General features: G+C 36.4%; 1 protein-coding gene across 1 annotated transcript in view; it reads right to left on the minus strand.

The window, feature by feature from the left end:
• Window positions 1-4,816: 4,816 nt before the first annotated feature.
• IL7 (interleukin 7) overlaps window positions 4,817-15,606 on the minus strand; it is a 32,184-nt gene continuing 21,394 nt past the window's right edge. The window contains exons 3-6 of the mRNA XM_025041119.1: window positions 12,414-12,491; window positions 11,228-11,359; window positions 7,849-7,902; window positions 4,817-5,832 (exon numbers count right to left, since the gene is read on the minus strand). Of these exons, the coding sequence (XP_024896887.1) occupies window positions 5,713-5,832; window positions 7,849-7,902; window positions 11,228-11,359; window positions 12,414-12,491 (384 nt within the window). The 3' untranslated portion in view covers window positions 4,817-5,712. The remainder of the gene's footprint in view (window positions 5,833-7,848; window positions 7,903-11,227; window positions 11,360-12,413; window positions 12,492-15,606) is intronic.

Raw genomic sequence — 15,606 nt, forward strand, 5'->3', positions numbered from 1 at the left:
CTTCAAAACCTTCCATGTTTATTTCTATGTATCCGAATGTAGAATAAAGTATTTTATTGGATTTTAAAACAAACCACCTTACCTAATAATAATTTTGATAAATAATCATTACTGCAGGGCACGGAGGTAAAAGGATTCGAATTTTAGTCCTTTGAAGTATAGTCAGATGTAGTTAAGAGTACATTAAGAGAATATCTGATTTCTCCTACTCGTATTTTCTTTTTAGTTTTTAATGTTGAAACACCATTTACGTCACAATAAAAAGCCACTGAAAATGCCTTGCTTTAATGCATACCTGACTTATTATGTACTTAAACATTCACAACAGTTTAATTATACTCTCTCTTTAGCTTTGGCTAAAACACAGTTTTTAATCATTGTCACACTCAGTATAACCTAATATTTAGTATTAAATCTTGTTGCTTGTGTAGCCATATTTAGTGATTCAGTAGTCGTTTCTGTTGAATCATACCTAACAGCTTCGATCTCATTATAAAGGTACGAGCAGATCTGTCATAGGCAATTTCTAGCTTCTCGTTTGTGATTCCGATCAACTGCAAGGATCAACGTAGAAATTTGTGGCTTATATTTTCTTTGAAATTCATTTATGCTTATACTTTATAATTTTATTCATTTGTTTTATTTTTTCATTTAGGCAGGGGATAGAAACTTAATGGTAATGGGAATTGTTCTTTTATTTACATTGCAGTTTCTATCCTGGCTTTTTATTAATCTTTTTTTCTAGTGGTTTTTATTCAGTCATATTGGTCAAAAGAAAAAATAGGAGTCTATCAACTAGAATAAGCTATAATAAATTTAGGAGGATAATGTACAATTAGTGTTCCATTTCAATAATTTATGTTCTGTCCTAATTGTTATAAATCACATGAAGAACTTTTGTTTTACTGTTTTCTTTCACGTGTTTTTTAAGATCACGTAACTTTTTGTCTGCCCGAGGAAAGGGTAGATAAATGAGCTTAAAGAAAGTGGCACGTATGATTCTCACTGAATTTTATAGTAGCAAGCAAATGTTATAATGTACTACATGGAAAATGAATTCATTAAAAAAATCATCCAATTCGACAATACAGAGATTATTATAAATAGTAAGTAGGTAAAATATATTCATGAATTATGAAACATGTTATGACAATGTATTGAAATGCATTTTTTATATTACTTGCATATATTCTCACATTGATTTGTTGTGCAATAGTTCAAATTTTAAGATATTTTCCAAAATCTATGCATCATTTATTTTTATTTATTTTCACGAGTATTTGCCAGTGTGGTAGAATTTTTAAAAGATTGTAAGCATAAATTAAAATGTAAAAACTGCTTATATATTATTCTGAAAGTTAAGCTTGGAAAAAATAAGGTTATTATGACTGCTGTTGTCTTGTTCACTCTGTTTTTTTTATTATAAATAATGTCTTCCTTTTTGAACCTATTCAATAAAGACATGAAACAAAAAAGTGCTAGTTGGTTTTCATTGATGTCTTTTAGCCAGACATAGTAGAAAAATAGGAATACACAGAAATATAAAGAAAATATTTGAAGTCAAAATACAGATTTTTTTAAATAAGAGAGATCTTTTTGACTTTTCGTGCCATCAGCTGTTCAAGAAACGATTACCTTTTTATTTGTTTTTGACCTCAAAGTATTATAAATGTTTTTTCACTAGATTCTTAAGACATAGAAACATTCTCTTCATAGCCAATAAAATTTAGCAATTGAAAACATTAGTGAATTCCAGGTTTATAAGAAACATGGATATTTCTAATTAGATAATATACAGTTTAATGACAAAAAGCATTTTTGCTGAACAATTAATGATTTAGACCATCATGTATAAAATTTTCAACAGGAGTTATCTCGTGAGAATATGGTAAGATTAGACATGTTTAACTTTTGCTCCATGTTCCTTAGGCTAGAGGTGAATACTACCATGAGACACAGAGTCAGCAGAGCTCTCGTGTCTGTCTGCACTGCAGGTACATGTATTTTATACAATAAGTGTGTTTTGAGTTCACAGCTACACAGAGTCAGCAGAGCTCTTGAGTCTGTTTACACTGCAGGTACATGTATTTTATACAATAAGTGTATTTTGAGTACACAGCTACACAGAGTCAGCAGAGCTCTTGAGTCTATTTACACTGCAGGTACATGTATTTTATACAATAAGTGTATTTTGAGTACACAGCTACACAGTCAGCAGAGGTCTTGTGTCTATTTACCCTGCAGGTACATGTATTTTATACAGTAAGTATATTTTGAGTACTAATAGGATGATTTTTCCAACTGACTATATTAGCTAATAGAGCAGTAGAGGATCATTAGAACAAAGTTTATGATAGCCACACTCATTTTTAGTCTCATTTAAAATTTTTCAGTTAAATATTATTGTCAGAATACTCAATTATATACCATCCAGCTTGGCTTATATGTGAATTTCTTTCTTACCACTAGGGGGTGTTTTTGGATAATATTCTCACCATCTTATTTTAAAGCCCTCTCGGAAATATAGGCATGATTTTTTTTTTTTTTTTTTTTTTTTTTTTTTTGAAAACGTAATTTCAAAGATTTATAAGAGGTAGTTTTTTGTTGCTGTGATTTTAATAACCCATATGCTGATTTCTTAGGAACCTAGTCTAGCTCATTTTGGGCACCAGCGTGCTCAGAACTGATAGAAATATTGAATATTTACCTCAATAATTTGTTAGCAAAATTATATATCTCACATATTACTCATGCATATTACCAAATACTCTTGTACTTTAGTATTTCACCTTAGTCATACAACAGATAATCTTTTAAGATAAGGATTTTTGTTTTCGATCATCCAGACTAGCTTAATATGAGAGTGACATCTATTTAAACAGAAGTTAAGTGGTTAGACCAACTAATGTAAGATGCACAAAGCTAAAACTTTATACTTAGCATTTAAAATATGTTTTATATGGCCTCCGTTCCGTGAAGTGCTAAGAATCCAGAGAAATAAGAGGCGATTAAGATTCTGCCCGAAAGTGGATATAATTTATTTGGAGAAGCTGATATGTAAACAGATGATTACAACATAGGACAGAAAGAAGGATTTCTTTTAATAGAACTTTATTATAAAGGAACCCACAAAATGCCATAGAAGTATCGAAAATGGCGCTTCTTTCTTATCACGAGCTCTACGGCTGACCGTTTTCTATTTCCTATTTGTCTTCTCCGTCTCGGTGCTTAGGAGGGAGTCTGGAAGGAGGTGAATGACGACTGCACTACCGTCCATGGGGGAAAGGCAAGGGAGTCTGCGCGGTGTGGCTGTGAAATGTGGCCGCTTCGACTGTCTCGATGACCCAGCAACAGCGGCATCGGGTAAGTTACTGTTAATCCCATTGCTCCATCTTCTCTTACAGTGCTCTCTGCACCTTCTCTGTCCTCTCTCTCTGCCCAAGAGCCTCAGTTTCTGTGCCTCTGTTGACTTTCTTGGGATGCACTGGGACTAGCGTGTTGCCAGTCGTGCTGAGTGGTGGTGAGCGTGCTCAAGGAAATGCTGATTTTATTCATCAAATCAGCAATCTTAAATTATAATAAAACTGAATACAGCTATGGGGCGTTAAGATGAATGACCTTATCCGCTGACGGTAGAAATAGAAATGGATAATACCTTTTTCAAAAGTTGGCTATGTTTATTTTTAAAGCCTTTAAAATATTCACGCCTAATAACCCAGTGATTTTATTTATAAGATGTACTTCTTGAGGGACTGATCACAAATATGGAAAAATATCTATGCGAGCACATGTAGTAGCACTATGATGGGTCTCGTGTACCTTCTTGATTTTATGTTCAGTGAAGGATCAGATTGTGGCACAGTATTAAAAATCGTGTCTTAAAAAATCCTGTTGGATCACTAGTCATTAGGGAAATACAAATTAAAACGACGGTGAGGTATTTCTTCATGCCTATTAATGGCCATCATCGAAAAGATGCCATAACAAGTGCTGGTGAGGATGTGGAGAGAAGGGAACCCTCGTGTAATTGTTGGCGGGATTGTAAACTGGGACAGCCACTGTAGAAAACAGTGCGGAGGATCCTTAAAAAATTAAAAACAGAACTCCCTTACGATCCAGCAATACCACTTCTAGGAATATATTCAAAGGAAAAAATAAAAAGCACTAATTCAAAAAGATGTTTTCACCTTCATGCTCATAGCAGCATTATTTACATCGGCCAAGACATGGAAGCAATTTAAATGTCCATTGAGGATAAATGGATAAAGTTGTGGTAGACATAAACAACGGAATATTACTCAGCCACGAAAAATGAGGATACATTTGTGACAACACAGATGGACCCTGAAGGCATTATGCTAAGTGAAATAAGATGGAGAAAGAGAAATACTGTATGATCTCATATGTGGAATCTAAAAAAAATAAATCGGACCGGTCACTAGACACGAGGGTAGGAGGGGTGGGGGGTTGGGGGAAGGTGTTCTAAGGGTATACACTTCAGTCATAAGATAAGTAAGTCCTGGGTACGTGACTTGCAACATGGCTACCGCTGACTCTGCTGTGTGATACACAGGGAAGTTGTTGTTCAGAGCAAATCCATCAAGTTCTCATCGCAAGGAGAAACTTTTTTGCCTTTTTCTTTTTATTATATGAGAAGGTGGATGTGAGCTGAACCTAATGTGGTAATCATTTCATAATATATGTAAATCAAACCATCATGTTGTATGCCTTAAACTATACAGTGACGCATGTCAATTATGTCCTAATAAATCTGGAAAAAAACCCTGTTGAGATGTGTTAAGTGAATCTGACAATGTTAATACATAGGTCGTTTATTATCAAAGGAGAAACATTATCCAAAGTAAGCAATTTGTCTGTAATACTGTATGAAAATATTTTTATATACAGATATAGTGTCAGAATTAAATATACACATTCCATTCATTAAAAGGCCAACATATATTATTCTCTTAAAAATATACTTCCCAAATTGCAAACTCATTTAGACTAGTTTTATTATACAGACATGACAAAAGAAAATCAGTACTGCAGTTTAGCATCCTTAGAACAGGTGACTTTTGTGAAATGATTCTTTATTTTCATTTTAAAATATCTGCTATGCCATTTATTGGAGGCACCACGCTATGCATTCATAGTTAATTACATCTCCTGATACCTCTCTATGGACTCCTTTATGCTGCAGCTTTAAGACGTATGATTCTTGTTCGCCTGGGTATTACCCACATCTCACTGTTAACTGTGAAACATTTCCAGCACAGAAGACAATTTCCACTCTCAATGCAGTATACTCTTGCAGAGTGGGTCATAAAATTATTTTGATAATAAAGCAATGTTAATTTTTAATCCTCGGAACCTTTATATACTTCACAGATTTTATGTCTCCTTCCGGAATTCCTTAACAGGTTTAAAAGGTGTTATTGCAACTAATACCTTACATTGTCTTATAAAACTGACACCAGCTGATACATATCCACATCCACGTGAAATAGTCCGCTGATAGTCCGGTTTCCACCGTTCATGCCCATCTTCTAGTACCACAGTATTTATTTCTCAATTGCTCTCATCCGTTTTTACCGGGATACATTCAGAAACTTCTAGGAGGCATTCCACTCCCAAAAATTGCGTGAGCACGTAGATTCTTGAAGGATACACCTAGAGTTCACATGTTCTTATATTGTCCCTCCATAGCTTTCAATGCTCTTTAGTGCCACTCAGAATTTTATTCCAACAGGTTTTTATCTTTTCTAGTAGTATCTTTAGGAAACACATTTCATCCAGTTTTTTCTGTTCCTTTAAAGATTTTTTCTCTTCCTACAGAAATATATAAAAAAAAAGTTTTAAGCTCACATTTTTATAAAAGTACACATTTTAAAATAATCAACCTTTCATTACCATCCTGTGAGTTTATACTGAAAATTGGATGTAATGGAAAAGAGAATTTTGCATGATATTTTCAAACTAGGACTTCTAACGATAGTTGATAATTGATGTATAGGAACTTCAAGGTCGTTGTGGTTTAAGATTTAAAATTCATTATAGAGCTATGTCAGGTGGCTGCCATTTTCACTACTGCAGTAGTGGACATAAAAACGCTGTTTAAACTTTCGTGAGAAAGATATTTCTAGATTACTCGATTAAGTTTTTTAACATGGAAAAAAAATGTATCTTTTGTAGAAGGACTAGTTAACACTGAAAATATCCAGAGTATTTTGGCAAAGAAGGTTAATAAGGATCCACCTGACTTCACTGTGCCCCAAGGGTCACCCCAACAGTCTGGTCATCACGAGAGTGTGGAGGACACCTGCCCTAGAAGCTAGTTTTCAGTTCCTGACAAGAACCTTAAAAAGTGATACCTGTACAGCCTACGGAGTGGAAAAGATTCCAAACATGGGACAGACATATGGGGGTACGGCTCTGCATAGACTCAGTTATAGTCCTGTGAGCCCCTGGAAAGTGGGGCGAGTATGGGGTGGGGTCATTCTTCGTTCAGATAAGCAGTTATTGGCCAGGTATGGTGCTCAGTGCTTTCCATACATTGTTTCATTTTATCTGCAAAAAAAAACCTTATGAAATGGATGGCTTTGTCTCTTTTCACAGACGAGGAAACGGAGCCGCAAAATGGACAAGCTGTAAGTGCAGTGACTGCGTCGTGAGCCCGTCTGTCCTATTTTTAGTTTAGTCACAAATTTGGATCTCTGTTAGTTATACATTCAGTAACACTAACACATAGCTTTTACGTAATCCATTTAAAAGATCAGACAACAAATTTCAAAGATAAATATAAAGGAGGATTTCTCTTTTTTTTTTTTAACGAGCGTCCCAGGACATATTTAAAAAGTGCACATTGAGGTTTATGTCACTAAGCAGATTTTAAATATATAAATGTGAAAATTTAATGACTTTTCTCTGAGACCAAGATTGAACATTCATTAAAAAGACAAAAACAAAGAACTGTGATTTCACCTCTGGGAGCAAAAGTATTACCTGCTTTTTTAAAACTTTCCAAATTTTCTTAGCCAGAAGCTCTCAATGTATTTATATGACTCATGTATTCATTTTAACTTCTCTGTTTCAGGCGGAATTCTTAGGTTTCCTGAGTCCCACTCGCCCTGCTTCTTGCTCTAAGAAGAGTAAGGAATTTCCACGGTCCCATGTATCTCCTGGTCAGATGACATTGTGACAGGAATGGAAACGTGAAAGAAGACCCCAGCACTCTTGTGGACCAGGTGTGTTCATTTTTACATGTCCCATCCTAATTAATATTTATATCGTTTTAACGTTTAATCAAATTTAGATAGTCTGTTTTACATTCATAAATATATTCTGTATTGCTGTATAATTGTATACAATGATACCTAATAGTATGTGTAAACATAAATATAGAATATTCATGTACTGTTATACATGAGACATGATATATAGTATATATAGTATATATATGGATTCCCATTTTTAATTTGCATTTCTTTACTACCTAACAAGGATGGCTTTTTTTCTCCATATGCTTCTTTTCTAGTTTATTTTCTTCTATATAGTTTATTTATGTCTTTTGCCTATTACCTAGCAATGTTTCAATTCAGTTGCTTTTTTAAAAAAATCAGTGCTCTGATATATCCCCTAGCTTCTTTTATTTAAAAACAGTGGATTTTTTTGAAAAAGCAGTTTAAGGGGATCTAATTTCTAAGGAATACTGCCTTACTCTTTTTATTAACATTATAATGAGTATTTTCAAAACCAACCATAAGAAAGAAAATTCAAAGAGAAACATTAAGGAATTAAGTTGAGTAAAAAGCTGATAAAGAAAGAATATTATACAGTTATTCTCACCAAATTCTTAGTGGGTTGGGCTTCACCCAAGGAAGGTTGTTTTTTTTCTTTTTCCTTAAAAACAAAGTTACATTTACAACATTGATTATTAATTTTTATCACTCCTTTCATTAATATAACTGTTAATTTGCATATTACTCTCAGCTCATCTGATCTGTTTAAGAATCTACTTTAGATTATTGATTGTTAGTATGGCAGAATACTAATTCTATTTAGAAATGGAATACAGGCATACCTCGTTTTATTGTGCTTCGCTTGTGCTTCGCTTTATAAAACGCTTCACAGGCCTCCTGCGGGTTTTTTACAAATAAAGGTTCGTGGCGACGCTGCATTGAGCACATCTGTCAGCGCCCACAGTTCTCCAGTGTTTGTTAGCGTCGTATCTCTGTGTCACATTTTGGTAACTCTCTCAATATTTCAAATTTTCCATTACTGTTCTGTCTTTATGGTGATATGTGACCAGTGATCTTTGATGTTACTATCATAGTTGTTTTGGGGTGCCACAACTGCACACGTACAAGACAGTGCGTGTAATTGATAAGCGTGGCGCGTGTCGACTGCCCCCCAGACCAGCATCCCCAGCCCTCTTCCCTTCCTCGGTCTCCCCAGTTAACTGCCCTGCAGCTGCCTCTGTGTGTTCAGTGAGGCAGAGTTGTATCTCACTTTAAGTCAAAAGCTGGAAACGACTAAGCTTGGTGATGGGACGTGTCGAAAGCCGAGACAGGCCGAAAGCTAGGCCTCTTGCGCCAAACAGGCAAATTGTGAAAGCAAAGGAAAAGTTCTCGAAGGGAATTGAAAGTGCCACTCCAGTGAACACATGGTGACAAGAAAGTAAAATGGCCTTGTAGCTGATGTGGAGGGCGTTTTAGTGGTCTCAGTAGGTAAGACCAGCCCGACACTCCCTTAGCCAAAGCCTAACCCAAAGCGAGGCCCTGGCTGTCTCCCGCTCTGTGAAGGCTGAGAGGCGAGGAGGCCACAGGAGAGAAGCCAGAAGCCAACCTCCTGCTAGGGGCTGATGCGACGAGTGACTTTAAGTTGAAGCCAGTGCTCTGTTACCATCGAGAAAATCCTAGGGCCCTTAAGAATTATGCTAGATCTTCTCTGCCCATGCTCCCTAAATGGAACAGCAACACCTAGGCAATGGCGCATCTGTTAACACCGTGGTTTTCTGAGTATTTTAAGCCCACTGTTGAGACCCACTGCTCAGGAAAAAAAAGATCCCTTTTAAATTATTGCTGCTGATTTGGCAAGGCACCTGGTCACCCAGGAGCCTTGATGGAGATGGACAATGGGATGGATGAAAGTTGTTCTCATGCCTGCGAACACAGTGTCCATTCTGCAGCTCATGGGTCAAAGAGTAACTTCAACTCGCAAGTCTTATTATTTAAGAAATTTACTACAGACGGCTATAGCCGCATAGACAGTGATTTTTTTTGGACATGCTATTGCATACTCAATGGACTATAGCATAGGGTAAACATAACTTATTTGCACTAGGAAACCAAAATAGTCACGAGTCTCGCCTTATTGTGACATTCACTCTATATTTTGGTGGTCTGGAGCCCAACCCACAATATCTTTGAGGTATGCCTGTATCAGGGAAAATGAAGAAGCCAGAGAGTCAGTCTTCTGAATACCCCGGATCTGTAAGTCTGCACGGCGTTAATGCCCAGCATGGCGTTAATGTCTGTGAAGTATGAGAAACTAGTAGAGAAGCGTACTGAAACGGACAAAACTAGAATTTTAATCAATATGAAAATTAAGCCATCGTTAAATTGTTAAATCCTGACCATAAATTTTATCATGCTTTACCCATCAGAAGCCAAATGAAATAAACAACTGTAAAAGCCTGTGACACGCTTGACACATGAAGAAAATTCAGTGTGCTTCACCATCTTTAGCATCTTACCCAGTCATTTCAAGAAAAAGGTGGACCGCATCAGGTTAGTTAATTTTATAACATAATTTTATTTAATTTCGAGAATAAATTACCTGTGTTTTCGCTCTCTACAGTTAGTCGATTTTGGAACATGGTGATCCATGGGAAGCCCAACACGTGAGAGGAGAAAGCGCAAATATAGAGCATGCCTATAACCCTTTCCCCATCCTGGGCCAAGAGGTGACATCGCTAGTCTGTCCTGCAGACTTTTCAGGTGAGCCCTGACTTGAGGCTTCCACTCAACACTGTGTTTCCAACGGTCACTACTAAGCAACTGCACGTATAAGCAACATAAAACCCAGCTGCCATTCCTGCCGGACAGGATTTCAAAACCACTGTAAATGAGGATTAAGAGCCGCTCGGCTAGACTTTGAAATCTTCATGAATCTTGAGCTTGGCCTTGTAGGATGCAGAGAACAGGACAGATCGGATTTATAGAAAGAGAGCAGTAAGCGAGGGGACAAACGGGGAATGCGCTTGGCAGATCCAGGACACCAAGAGGAGGCTGGCTGGCATCGAGGAGACGGCGTGACAAGTGAGGGGGTGGGCACTTCTGCCCCCTTCCTTGCTGGCGCGGTCAGCGGGGCTCAGACATAGTCTGATCACTTGGCGTTCGGTGGGCAACTACTGGGATTGCAAAATGAACACACACACTGCCCTTTTTCTGTCGTAAAAATTTCTATCACTAAAAATTTCTTTAAAAAAACAAGAAACCTTTTGGCTTTGTGTGGCAGTTGGTAAAATTCATGGACAGGGTGTAATAGTAATAATAACAATATAGCATTTATCGAAACCTTTTGATACTAAGCACTTTCCATGAATTATGCCATAGATACTATATTTTTCCTCCAGTTTGTAGATGAAGAAACTGTTGTCTAGTCTCAAGATAATGCCTTCCAAACTCTGCTTTGTTATTTAATAAACACTAGCAGAGAATCAGGGGAAAATTAGCCCTATACTTATCAAAATTATTAGAGCAAAAGAACAGAAAATTGTCAGACATAGATATGTCCAGTTTTAACATATAAAGATATTTTTTGAATACATTTGATTACCTGTTTCATTGGCTATGAGTTCTTATAAATGTAAGCATATATGGATTTATAAATTACTAATGAGTTTCAGAGATAAAGATTTACCATTCCCTACCCAACTTATCAACTTATCACACTTCTCTCTTTGAAAGTTATTATGGCAATAAAGTAGGCATTCATTTATTATCTTCCCTCTTTTATAAACTATTAATTTGCCCTAGCCAAGAGATGACTAGGTCCTTTCCAAGATGAGATTTTCCTCTCCCAGAGTTGAATAAATGTATTTCAACTTTAAATTCTCATCACATAGAATTCTATGACAATGGACATGACCGTCAGGGAAGGGTAGTACCCTATCACGGGAGTAGTTTATATTTTCGTTCAAAGTAAACAGTCTTCAGCTTACCTTCCTGGTGCAGTTCAGCAGTTTCAATGTGCCCTGTGAAAGTACTGTTAAGTGGTGCTTGAATTCCTCCTGGATATTCATTTTAAGAAATTGCTTCAACTTGCGAGCAGCACTTTTTAAAAACGTAGCTTCCTATTACAGAAAAATCAGAAGGCTGTGGTTTAAATAAAATATTACACGATAAGCAATCTTAAGGATCCTAAAGCGAGAACTGTGTTGCTAAAGAACACCCCACCCCCACCCCAACTTTCTGTTCCAGTTAATCACGTGACTGACAAGTAACTGGACTAAAACCGTTTAGCTCCTAGGTGACAGCCTGAAGTGCCTAGAACTTGGTTTAATGATTATCTGACTTTTTAAATTCTCTTTCTTTGTTATATATGTGTGATCTCATCACTTACGGGTCAACATGTAACAAGTTTATTTAATTTTAGACAACATAACCAAAGGAGAGGTCTCCTGGGAAGCAACAATAATAGAAGGTATGTGTGATTTTTTTCTTACTGTTATTTCGTTGGCACCTTTTGAGTTATGGGTGACTAGCTGGCAATAAGAAAGGGTCGTCTGCACCTAAAACAAGTTTTTCAGATATTTAAGAAGTTAAAAAAAATGTATGGGTATACTCTTAGATGCCATGAGGTTAATTCAGCTCTAATGAGTTTTTAAAAAGATATCGAATGCCACATAGGTTTTTCTAGAAAGAAATGACACAAAATTTTGCCGGATGTTTTGTAAATTGTATTATTACACCAACTAGAAGTGGTAGTGGCGTGAAGATTAGCAAATATTGAAAGAAAAAAATTTGAAATGCTCACAACTAAATTATGCCCATAACTCGTTTGTGTGTATGCAAGCGGTCGCTCTAACAAGCATTTTATAGCATAAAAAAGTCAGAAGTGAGAGATATGTGTGTCTTTGAATTCAGCAGTTCTTCTAATATTTTCTAAGTAAAAAATGAAATGCTAAAATAAAATCATAATACTTATCAAATAAGCACAGGGTTATTCGTAAAATAAAAGTATAAAAGAAGACCATAGTATAGCTTAATATATCAGCGGTCATTGTCTAGTTAGAACTAAAAAATAATGTTAATATAATCAAATATAATATCTAACAGATAAGAAAAATATAGGCTTCTATGAAACTAAGCTCAAATGATATATAAATTCCAAATAATGGTCATTACCTTATTATCATCACATGAATGCTTTTTAAAAAAGTTAGGTTCATTATCCAGGCAATTGCTCTCATTTTCTCTCCTGTCCTATAATAAATAATAAAATTATATGATTAAACTGGGGACTTCGCTAATATGTAATTATAAAAAGACAGCGTTTAATATTTAGTATTTATATGTACATTTTAAGGAAATAACCTTAGCCTGGCTGGGCTGACTAGGCATGAAGAATACTTTTCTATAGTTGAAGAATAAACAAGTATATACAAAAACCCCCACATATTTAGAGCTTCCCCCAGATTCCATAGTTTAATCTCAGAAATAATTGAGAGAATCTGGCCCACGGGGGGAAACAAAAGTACCTATTTTATACAGATAAGATACTATACATTTTGAAATCATGAAGTTGAGATGCATTTAAGAGGTTATTTGGTCCAATTTCCTGCCACTATCAAACAGAAACAAAGGGAATTTACATTAGAATGAAGGGAAAACCTCTCTCGATAATGAGAGTAAAGCTGAAAGTCATTCTACAACATTTTTAACAAGCCAAGTTGTCTGGGGTGATTGAGGTAGAATTTTGCTAAGGACCCATGGAACTGAATGTGTGTGTATTGTAATGTAGGAGTGCAGATGGGTACGTTCTCATATTTCATTTCTGGGGAATGTAGTATTAGATGGTGGGGATCGCCCGAGTCGAGAATTCAGTTGACATATTAGGAAGAATTTCCTAAGGATTCTTATGCACAGGGTTGGACAAGCTCTGTCCAGCAAACTAGCATTTAATTCCTTGCTATCAGAGCTTCTAGAAGGACTTCAAGCAATCTTAGTCACCAAAGAAACAGGATAAAAAGTGCAGTAATGGCAAGATTTGGTTATGGACTTCGGATCATCTTCTGCCTCTTAAAAAAGTGTGCATTACTCTTGTCGTTTGTGAAAGGGAACTGCCCAGCTCAGCCCTGACTAGCTAGTTGTCTCCCCTAGGGAGGTGTGAGAAACACTGGTAAAGTTTACAGTCCGGGGGAACAGACTTTTACCAAAAGACCGAGATCTCATCACAGGGCTGTAAAATGCTTCCTTCCTCCCCACCCCTCACCACTACATTACTAAAAGCCTCTTTACCACAGATCCCTATACCCAAGACATCCTGTCCACATTTCAACAAAAAAATGACAAAGCCTACTAAAAGGCACAAAAGCACAATTTGAAGAGACAGCAAGTATCAGAACCAGAGTCAGATATGACAGAGATGTTGGAACTTTCAGACCAGGGATTTTTCAAAACTATGATTACTATGCTGAGGGCTTTAATGAGAAAAGTACACACCATGAAAGAAAAATGGATAATGTAAGCAGGCAGGTGGGAATGCTAAGAAAAAAAAAAAATCATGAAGAATTGTTACAGATAAAAAACACTGTAACAGAATGATAGGCTTTTTATCAGACTAGACATAGCTGAAGAAAGAATCTCTGAACTTGAGGGTATGACAATGCAATCTCCCGAAACTGAAAAGCCAAAAGAAAAAAATACTGGGGGTGGAGGGGAAGGAATTTCTGAGAACGGTGGACACCTATGCTATGTGTAACATGTGCATAGCGGAGTAGCAGAAGGAGAAGAGAGAGAACAGAAGCAATATTCGAAGCAGTAATGACTGAGAATTTTCTCCATATTCATGCCACATACCAAACTACAGAACCAGGAAGCTCATAGAACACCAAGCAAGATAAATGCCCCAAATCCTATACTAAGCCACAACATATTAAAACTTTAGAAAATCCAAAATAAAGAAAAATTCCTGAGAAAAGCTATGTGTGTGGGTGAGGAAGTCTTATAAAAAAGCGAACAATTATATCCAACTGCTCCTCGAAACACATGCAAGCAAGAAGAAAGTGTAGTGGAATGTTTAAAGTGTTGAGAATGGAAAAACCACCAAACTAGGATTCTGTACCCTGAGACATTATCCTTCAAAGCTTTCCTAAGATCAGGAACAAGGCAAAGACGACCCTGTCACCAATGCTTTTCGATACCATACTGGAACTAGAAGGTATGCAAATTAGAAAGGATGCAATAAAACTGTCTTTTCTATTATGAGACATGATTAACTATGTAAATAATCTAAAAGAATTGAAAAAGAAAACACTTCCTGGAACAAATAAATGATTACAGCAAAGTTGCAGTATATAGGTTATAGACAAAAGTTAATCATTTCCTTATATACCAGCAATGAACATGTGGAATTTGAAATTAAAAACACCATTTACAGTAGCACCTCCCAAAATGAAATACTTGGGTATAAACCTAGCAAAACATGTACAAGATCTTTATGAGGAAAACTATAATACTCTGGTAAGGAAACCTAAAGAAATGAAGAGCTGTCCCATGTTCATGTGTAGGAAAACTCAATATTGTGGATTTTTGCTTCAGTTTCATTTATTATTATTTTTTCTTCAGAATCATTTATTTTTCATAGATTAGCTCTCTGGACTTTGTTTATAGTATCGATTAGCTTCTCTTCATTGTCTATAGTATCGATTAGCTTCTCTTCATTGTCTTGAAAACTCTCCTTGGTGTGGCCCAGCGTTTGTCTGTCCCATGTTCATGTGTAGGAAAACTCAATATTGCCAAGATGTTAGTCCTCCCCAATTGATCTAGAGATTTATTGCAATCTCAGTAAAAATCCCCACAAGTTATTTTGTGGATATGAACAAACCGATTTATATGGAAAGGCGAAAGATCCAGAATCGCCAACTCAGTATCGAAAGACAAGGTCAAGTCAGAGGACCGACACCACTCAACTCAAGACTTACTACAGAACTGCAGAGATGCAGACTGTGATAGTGGCGAATGGAACGGAGCAGAAGCCCAGAAAGAGACCCACATAAGTGCGGCCTGCTGATCTCTGACACAGGAACAAAGGCAACAGAATGGAGCGACGAGTCCATTCCACCGGTGATGGAACCACTGGACGTCCACATGGGAGACGTGAGTCTAGACACAGATCTTACACCCTTCCCAAAAGAAAAGAAATGACTTAGGATGGATCACAGTCCTGAATCTAAAGCAAAACAATAAAGCTCCTAGAAGGGAACACAGAAGGAAACCTAGATGACCCTGGGTATGGCAGTGACTTTTTAAATAAAATTCCAAAGGCATGATTCATGAAAGAAATAATTGATCATTTGACTTCATTAAATCAAAATCA

This window comes from Pteropus alecto, unplaced genomic scaffold, assembly GCF_000325575.1.
Source record: "Pteropus alecto unplaced genomic scaffold, ASM32557v1 scaffold87, whole genome shotgun sequence".
In the NCBI taxonomy this organism is placed as follows: domain Eukaryota; kingdom Metazoa; phylum Chordata; class Mammalia; order Chiroptera; family Pteropodidae; genus Pteropus; species Pteropus alecto.